At 31.8% G+C, this 10,127-nt stretch overlaps 1 protein-coding gene across 1 annotated transcript; it reads right to left on the bottom strand.

Moving 5' to 3' along the window:
• Positions 1–4,787: 4,787 nt before the first annotated feature.
• LOC125856317 (spermidine synthase 1) lies at positions 4,788–8,311 on the bottom strand. Its single transcript, XM_049535828.1, has 9 exons — positions 8,140–8,311; positions 7,162–7,238; positions 6,946–7,068; positions 6,272–6,376; positions 5,911–5,983; positions 5,732–5,803; positions 5,463–5,658; positions 5,178–5,307; positions 4,788–5,078 (listed from the first exon to the last, which is right to left on the bottom strand). Exons 1-9 carry the CDS (start codon positions 8,225–8,227, stop codon positions 5,013–5,015), a joined length of 930 nt encoding a protein of 309 aa, XP_049391785.1. The 5' UTR covers positions 8,228–8,311; the 3' UTR covers positions 4,788–5,012.
• Between the last annotated feature and the right edge of the window lie 1,816 nt (positions 8,312–10,127).

The raw sequence follows: 10,127 nt of genomic DNA, 5'->3' as shown, positions 1-10,127 counted from the left end.
ATATTTGCATATTCTTGGAACTTAGTTCAGTCATATTTCAGTTTCTAGTGTTTAGTGGTAGAGTTTACAGCTCTTTCCTTCCATATTCAGTTAGTTTAGTCTTCATTCGAGGATGAATGTTCCCAAGGGGGAGATAATGTAACACACCGTATCCTAGACAGACCAGATTGCAAAAATAAGAAGGTGCAGATGCCACCGACGGGCACCACCCACGGACCGTAGGGTGACCCACTGACCGTAGGTGGTGGTCCGTGGATGGCCACCTGCAGCCCTCCCCAGAAAATATTCTAAGGCATGACGGGTTACGTCCCAAGCACTTCTTATGTACGGGATGGCTTTGAGACATTGTTAGACTTCCATTTCATTTATATATCTCTATGTTTTGAAACTGTCTTTTAAATTCTCTTGATTTCTATGTATGCTAAGTGGTTTGTATGGGGCCTCTCGGGTTCTTATATGACATGTTACACCTAGGGTCTACCTTGGGTCATGACATCATCAATGGCGGTAGAATAGAGATGGAACATTTGAGAAGATGACTTTCTATTTCCCTCTTTGGTTGCCAATTTTAGTTTTGCCTTTGTCTTTCATTTTTTTTCCTTTGATGTTATATTCTCATTTTGATTTTAACAAATGAGGTTTAAAGGCCTCACTTATTTTTTAAAAGGGTTGGGTCCGGACCCGCTCAAGTTTACTTTGGGTCAAATGGACTTAAAAATGGGTTGGGTCTTGACCTACCCAATTTGACCCGCTTAATCTCAATAATTTTAATATATTGTTATTTAAATTTTATAACCACAATATGAATTTCAACTCAAAAAAAAGAAGAAGTTACAAATGGATAGATAAATATCCTAAAAGATATAAAATAAATAGTAATTCATACCTTCAATATAGGAACATAATTACATCAATGCAAATAAAGAGTCTTAAAACGAGTTGAAACTGGAGATTAAGTTGGGTTCAATTGAGGATCCTCTTAAAATGGGTTAGGATTTGAATGGGTTGAGAGTGAACCCAATTCGAATTATTTTGAGTCCAACCCTTAAAATTTTGGGTGAGTTACCTATAATTGTGCTCATTTTTTACACCCCTACTCTTTGTTGATGTTTAGAAATGTATATAAATTGGCATCAATTAATAAGTTTAGCTTAGTATGTATAGATATATTACAATGTGAAATATGTATGAAATTTGATATTCCATCAAATTTGTGAATTATTATATCTTTTCTTAGTGTTTAAAATATGTATAAAAATTGGTATCAATTATTATAGTATGTATAAACATTTTACGGTATGAAATAGGTATGAAATTTGATACCCCAACAAATTTGGAATTATTATATCTTTTATTGGTGTTTAAAAATTGATATCCAACTACTCATTAGTAAAGAGCAGCAAATTGTGTATTATTTTTAAAAAGTGTATTAAAATTGGTATCAATTATTAAGTTTAGTATAGTATGTATAAATAATTTACTGTATGAAATAGGTATGAAATCTGATACCTCAACAAATTTGGAATTATTATATTTTTACTGGCGTTTAAAAAGTGTATGAAATCGGTTCCCAACTACCCATTAATAACGAACAATAAATTGTGTATTATTTTTAAAATTGTATTAAAATTGGTATCAATTAGTAAGTATAGTATAGTACGTGTAAATATTTTACTGTATGAAATAGGTATGAAATTTGATAAGAATTTTTTATTTATGAAATTTGTATATATAAGATGCTAATTGTAAATGATGTAGTGTTTTCAAATAGAAACTAATTATCCACTTCATGCACATTCATACAATAAAAATTATTCATCTAGAAAAATTACAATAAAATCATATTCCAAAAATAAAAATGCTTATTTTAATATTTAAAAAAAAAAACCAATTTCAAATGAAAAAAACACCAAAAAATGATATCAACAAAAACACTATTACGTTCTTTAAAAAATTGACAACTAAAAAGGAGGAGGAAGGAAGAACCAAAATAGGAGATTGATATTATTAATTAGGAGACTCATAATAACTAAAATAATGACCAATTAATTGAGAGAAAATTAGGGTATTGATATTCTACCAGTTAAAGAATACTATAATTAAGAAAAAAAGATATTATTAATTAGTTGATTAAAATTATTTTAATCTATTTTCCATTTCTTATTTATTTTATTAATTTATTATTTTTTTTAGATATTATTAGAAATCTAATGTAACATATTTTGAAAATTAGAAAGTCTTGTTAGAACTAGTAATATCCACTCTTAAGTATGTTATTTATTAAACGGAGAAAGGTCTAAAATGCCCCTCAAATATTCGAATTGGTACAAAATTACCCTCCATCCACCTATCGGCCCTAAAATACCCCTGACGTCCACCTTTTGGCTCAAAAATACCCTCAATGTTAATCCTTTGACACATATTTACCCTTATTTTTAATAGCTCTCTTAAAGTAAAATTATTAAATATTTATTTATTATATTGCTCAATGTGATTGGTCTAAATTTAAATCCTTCTCAAATAAATAATAAAAATGATATTTTTAAAAATTCTATTTTTCTATAATACCACTTATGATTCATATTTTGACCTGATACACTTGAAAATAATATTGAAAAATATTTAATTTCATGATATTTTCCTATTGGCCTATTTTAAATCAACCCCAATTTATTATAACGTAACTCAACTCATAAATGGGGATTCAACTAAACTCCATACTTACCCTGACTGATTGTCCATCTAAAAAAATATTACTTTCATTAATATAAAATTTTCTCTCAATTATCCAAATGTCTTGTTCATTGTTTTCTCTTTTATTCCTTTTTTTAATATCTTATTCTTAATTAGGATATCCGGGACTCAAACTTGAAATAAACTCACATATTTATATTCTTTAAATTAGTATTATTGTCATGATGGGATGAGGGTGGGGATAAGAGAAATGATTTTTTTAATTTTTTTATTTTTAATTTTGGGTACACACAAAAGAAAAATGTAATATTTGTACCTATTTGCTTAATTAAGTCATCGTTTATTGAACTAATTATTTTTGTATGAATGCATCGTTATTTTCCTCCTTTTTTCTCTCTCTTGTTTGTCATAAATTAAAATAAAATAAAATGGTGGACAAGATCCAAATAGAAAAAAAAAAAAAAAAAAAAAGGAAGAGATAGGAAGTGAAGGACCGGGGAGGGAGAAGTGTAAAGACGAGATGCCTAACCTTTTTTATAGTTTTAAATTTACTACGAAATTCAAAATAAAGTCAATCATGTGAGCCTAGTTATGAAGTAATTTCAAATTATTTTAATAGAAAAGGGCATAAAATGCCCTTAAACTATGAGATTTGGTACAATATTACCGTTCATCCACCTAATGAATATGATCTGTTAGACATAAGTGTATTTTTGAACCGAAAGGTGGACGTCAGGGGTATTTTAGGGCCGATAGGTGGATGGAGGGTAATTTTGTACCAATTCAAATACTTTAGGGGCATTTTAGGCCCTTCTCCGTTTATTAAATTTACTTAATTCTCAACTTTTCTTTAACCAATGCTGCTCTAATGGAAGAGTTGATAGGGATGACAATTAGGCAGAGCGGGGTAGGAAAAACTCTTAACGAGGCGGGGCAGGGGAACATTTAAATGGGGTGGGGCGTGGCAGGTTAGGGCAAAAATTATGTTTTATAAAAAATTTAAGGGGAACTTATATAAATCTCACTAGTTTAGGAGCTAATTATTTAGATACATTCTAATTTGCAATATTATGTAACTTACCGAATTTTGGTGTCTCCAAATTCGTCCAGATACATGAAGTCAAAATTACGTGTAATTTGTTCTATATACATTATATCCAAGGGGATTCGTATATATCTGGGATACATAAAAGATCTCGCTTGCCACTCTCCCATGTATCTGGTATTCCAAATACATGTGAATCACTCCATATACATAAAAAAAAAATACATCTAGTGTGATTCGCATGTATCTGGTATACACATGAATCTCGCTCGCCTTCCCTTCCCTATCTCGCTCATCTCTCCCTATTTTTGTGTATCTGATAGCAAAATGCATGTATCTAAGTAAGAAACGTAATATTTTGAAAATGTAGGTAATAATAGTATATATGGTAATGAAAATGTTTAATTATGTAGTTTTTTCAAAATTTAATGGAGCAGAGTAGGGCAGGTCAATCTAATAGTACTCCTTCCAAGTTGTTCTTCCCACTAAGAATCCTCCATCTTTCTACTGCGATGTTACTACTATCATTCTGTGCATTAATGCTCTAACAAAACAGCTCAATAAGAAAAGCATATTGACGAAAAGATGGTGTCTGTGGCTGTGCATTGCATATAAAATTGCACTCTGCTGCAACTTCTCCTAGAATTAATTCTATATAAGCTGGTAAGCTACCAATAATTTGTTTTTGAAACTTGACTAAATTTGTTTAGAAGACAACTGCAAAAGAACAAATAAGAAAAAACATAAACAAAATGCTAAATATGACAGGGCAAAATCTTAGCAAGTCAAGACTTGCCCCGCCCTAACCCGTCCTATTGCCATCCCTAAGAGCTAATAAAAGATCAAATGTCCAATCCTCTACTGAGAACTTATTAAATGTCCAAAAAAAGTTGTTTAATAACTTAGCTAAAAATAAAATGTTACACAAGCACTTATCTGAACATTCACTTTTGACAAAATTAACTCCCAATATAAATAGATCTTGAAAGCTTGACCAAAAGGAGTCAATACATTTTCATATAATAGCGAGTGGAGAGAAAGGAGGTGCAATTACTCCGTAGAAAAACTTCAATCACTGAGCTCAACATGATTATTACAACTAGAACAAAATCAGCAAGGCATTTATAAGCCACCGTGAACCATACATCTCTGGATCCAACTGCCTAGTCACAATATCAAATTAAACATAAAAGTTCCAATGCTGGATGTTCCAATCTTGTATAGAGTGGGAATGAAGTGTTCTAGAACGGCTAAATCCTGCTCCACTAAGGACTCATTTTCCTTTGGATTCAATCACCCTCTTCGCAAAAGACGGCAAACAGAACGATGCAGAGTGAATCTGGGGGCAAAATTATGAAGAGGAACAAGTCAAACACACAGTAAGTACTAGAGAAGTGTGTATTCGAAAAAGGAACCAGAGAGCAGAATGACATCATACCTCAGAGTTGTAGAACTTCAAGGGTCCTCTAGTTTTGGTGTGGCAATCGTCAGCATCAATTGGGTTAATTGGATTCTTGAAATCAACCGCAGGTCCCTCGGTAGAGCAGACCATGAAACCAATAACACCACTGAAATAAAAGACAGTAAAAACAAACCAAATTGGGATCAATACATCAACAGTCAGGTATTCTCAGTTTCACCACCATCCAAAATTAAAGGCATGAATGACAAACAAGATTAACAAAAGAATGCATATATATCAGGAAATATCCAGAAAGTGTACCTTGGATAAGTAGGAACTGTGGTCCAGGCATAGTTGACTGAGCCTTTGAAGATCTGGCGGCAGTTTGCCACGATATCTTCAATTATGTGCATGTGAAGCCATATGCTCTCAGCCTGAGTACAGACGACCCCTCCAGGACGCAGAGCCCTTGCTACTGATTCAAAGAAAGGTTTTCCGAACAACTCTTGTGCTGGACCTAGAGTTAAAAGAAGAAAAGTTTAAGAGATGAAATTTCAACGACACAGGCAGTAGGAAAGTAAAGAGATTACCTATGGGATCAGAGGAATCCACTATAACTGCATCATAAGTTCCTTCTGGAACATTTTTCAAAAATGCAACTCCTACAGAAATGGGAGAGGAAAAGGAAAAGCCCATGAACAGTTAATCGATAAATTCACAAAAGACCAACAAAAAAAGAAATTAGTTCTGTCATCTTCTCAGATCATACCATCACCAACATGGAGTTTAACTCGGGGATCCTCATATCCTATGGCTACATTAGGGAAAAATTGTTTAGAGACCTGGAAAAAGAAAAAGGAATTATGAAATCATTATAGAGCAATGCTCCACCAAAATCAAAATTTCCGAGCAAACTGATGAGCAATGAACTACAGGGATCATAGAAAGGAATGAGTTTTGCTGCATCTACCACATCAAGACTGAATATGCCACAGGGTACTCGAAAACAAATGTGTACAATCTTTAGACTTGCCAAATTCAACAATTTTTCTCTACCCTTGGTGCAGATAAGAGAAAAAAAGAACAAAGTACAACTTTAATTAAAATAATGAAGAAGCCAGATGACTTACATCAATTACCATCTTGTCAATCTCACATATGTCTATCTGTTCAACAGAAGAATGCCGAGACACCTCACGCAAGACACCACCATCACCTCCTCCAATAACCAACACCTAAAGTAAGAAAATCAAACTTGAAGTTTGGCACAAAAGTAGAAGACACTAATCTAATTCCATGAAGTATCTCTCTTGGCCAAACTAAGAATGCATGCAGTGATGCGATTCTTAGTAAAGGCAGGCAGTCTTCCCACTTACAAGTTCTCATTCCCTTTTAAATTCAGCCCTTCTGAAAACCAAGATGATAGCATGTACGAACATGCGTATAGACTTACTACAAAATGAAATTACTAGGCAAAGCAACAGAAAATAGGATGCAAAAATTATCACATATAATAAGTATAAGAGGAAAGAAGTTTGGTTTTGAGAGAGGTGCTAATTACCTATATCTGTTCTTTGCAAAATATGACTAGTGAGAACTGACCACAAGCATTATACTTGTTATTTACAAAGTAAGAAGCAGACAGGGATATATCTTCTATTATTTTGAGTTTGTGCCATTGTCAACGGAAACTAGCAAAGTGCCAAAAGAATACAAGATTGACATTAGTAAACATCAAAACTACATAATCTCCAAGATTTATATTCCATACTGAGATGTTAAATTTCACTATTGAGTAATGGACCTTTCTAGGGTTTGGAATTGAGCAAAGTGGGAGATGAGTGATCATTTCTTGGTAAGCACATTCATCCCGCTCTGTGAGTTGTATCACACCATCCAAAATAAGCACTTTCCCATAAGTTGATGACTGCAGCAGAAATAAACTTATGTAATGAGCATCAAATTAAAGAGCGCCCATTCCATCAAATAGTGAGAGAAACAAACTCAAGGCATGAACTACCTGAAAAACCATGACATTTTGGTAATCTGACTTCCCCTGAAATAATATCTTTTCAACCTTCAATGAGTGTGCTTCCCCTGCATATAAATTTCGAACTTCAAAATTAGTTTGTCCCATAATTATGGAAATCATAAGAAGGTTAAGAAACTCATCACTACAACTGACTGACGAGCATTTAACTATGTAGGTCCACACATATAACCGATCCAACATGTTATGATTCTAAAGCTTAGAATTCAAGAAGTGTAAGTAAAAATAAATGAATTTCAAAATCTTCCACATATTATGCAGAAACGAAAAAATGACAAAATCGCCATATAGAAAAATTATGTTAGTAATCTACAAAGTGAAAACTCCACCTATGTGAGATTCGCAAAACATAGTTGATTTGAAGCTTACCATTGCATTAAGTTAACGGTCAGGTAAAAATAATCAACAATTAATTATCTATACTTTGAATACTACGAGTAGAGTGGACTGAATACATAAGGTTTAATATAACAGATAACTACTCGTATCGTTTGGAAGCTAGACACAGTTGAGTTGAGTTTATTTGAATTCGCAAAGCCAAAACATTCATTTTACAGGTTACAGAAAAGCATAAAAAAAAAGATGTGTGGTTTTGGCAATGCACAGAAAAGTAGAAAATCGTAAACCTAAACACAATAAACCAATTTTTTTTATCATACTCAGGAAACACTTGTTTCTCAAGTGCAAGCAACCATCCAAAAAATCAATTCAACATATAGATGCAGAAATAGATAGATCCAACATATAAGCAGCAAGCACACCATATCTACTAAAATCTCAACAAAAACACAATTGCAGAGATTATCCTAAAAAGCAGAGCAAGTAATTCAATCAATAACAACAACAACGTCTCAATCTGAAAATCTATGAATCGTGAAAATCCATTTTCGTTTGGATTAAAAGACGTAAAAGTTGATGATATATGTAGAAATGCATAGCATAGCATACCAGGCCAAAGTGGGCTAATCTCAGAGAACCACCCAGGTAAGATAGAAGAAATGTAGGGAGATTCTTTCTCATTATTCGCTTCTTCCATTGACACAGCACAACCTTCTCTTCTCTACCTCTCGCCTATTTTTTTTATTTATATAGGAGAAAAAAAAGAATTGTAGATTCGGGTACGAAACCGTAGAAATGCTTACAAAATACGCTATTGATTTGATTGTCCTCAGTGGCGGATCCAGAATTTTCACGAAGTAGGTTCAAGATATAAAAATATACCTAATATTATTTGTAAATTTTATGAGGCTAACAGTATACATATCTGACTATATTAAACAATGTTAATACATTTGAAAAAAAATTACATTGACTTATGAATGAGACGGTAAATAACAAGATGGACGAAAAACTATGCTTCAATATAAACTAAGAAGATAAAAGAATATTATGAATGATTTCTCTTCATTCAACATTTAACAAATAAAAACAAAATATTAAACAAAATAATTATATCCTTAATTTCAGAATTGAATACATAGAAATATACCTAATATTATTTGTAATTTTTTGTTGATTTTAGAATAATAAGGGATTTTTTAGTTGAAGAAATAAAAAATAACCACAATAATCATATATGTATATATAAAGACTAGAATCAAGATCGAAAAACATACTTCATGGATATTGACTATTGATGTGAGATTTGAGAGACGGTGAGAATTTTTTTTCCATCAACAAATTAAAAAAATATGCTCAAAATTTTGGGGGCAAAAGTAAGAGAGGTTCAAGAAGATTTCAACAAAGAAGAAGACAAAAGGGTTTTTAGAATTGAGAATAATAGAGGTTAGTGCCTTTTTAGTTGAGTTTTTTTTAAAAAAGAAAAAATTAAAAACAAAAAGGACAAAAGTTGTTGACTATTGTACTTTTAATTGTAAAAGTAAAAAGTTGTTCTACTTTTTATAATTTCTGAGTAACTAAAAGGATTGTGTGTGAACGTTTTATATATAAAAAAAATGAATTAAAACTAAAATGTGGCAATGGGGATTCGATCCCGGGTTGGCTGGGAAATTTGAACCCCCTCAACCACTCGGCTAAGCTTCAGACTTGTGTTAGTGGGTTCAAAATTTAATATATACATATAAAATTTTAAAAACTAATTAAATATACATATATATACAGTGTTATTTTTCAACGAAGTGGATTCATATGAACCCACTTGAACCATTGTAGGTCCGCCCCTGGTCCTCTTCCTTCTGTTTTTGGAATCACACCTTTTTTGCCTCTCACTTCACGGACTATCTATCTACTCATTTAATTCAGAATTATTTTATGCGGCCCCAATACAATTTCGAGAGAGGATATGTGCTAGAATTTTTAATAAGGGATTTAAAATCTGAAGAACTAATTACATTAACTATTTGAAGGAGTTTAACATCTACTATATATACATAAAAGATACAATCTTTATCTCTAATTATTTTTCCATTTTTCCTTTTTTAATTGTCTCTAATTACTGGACAAAATATTCTAAACCTACTATACCCTCAATTAATTACTTTGAAAAAGGTAGAACTTCTTGAAAATCTTAAGTTTTTAATTCATCCACTTCATAAATAATAGGGATAAAATGGTAAACTCACTATGTTAACAATTGATTTCTTAATAGGTGTGTCAATTCAAAGTAATTAGGGACAGAGGAAGTAATTTTAACCATGTCTAAATAGTAATATATTCCGCCAAAGAGGATTCAGATGAACCTCTAACAGAAGGCTGGCTCCGCCCCTGGATGTGTGCACTCAAAATTGAAACACATAATTAATCTATTTCATATTAAATGAATTTTTGGTATTTTTTTATTGTTCAAAATAATTGAATTGTTAAAAGTTCAAGATGGATGTTTAATTTTTTTTTATATTTTTTTTTAATGATTTGATATTTTCTAGGATATAAATTACATTATTTACAAAGTTATATTTATGATTTTACAGAGAAAA

This window comes from Solanum stenotomum, chromosome 2 (genome assembly GCF_019186545.1).
Source record: "Solanum stenotomum isolate F172 chromosome 2, ASM1918654v1, whole genome shotgun sequence".
Classification (NCBI taxonomy): domain Eukaryota; kingdom Viridiplantae; phylum Streptophyta; class Magnoliopsida; order Solanales; family Solanaceae; genus Solanum; species Solanum stenotomum.
Note: the sequence above shows the minus strand (reverse complement) of the source record. Positions and strands in the feature narration are given on the sequence as shown.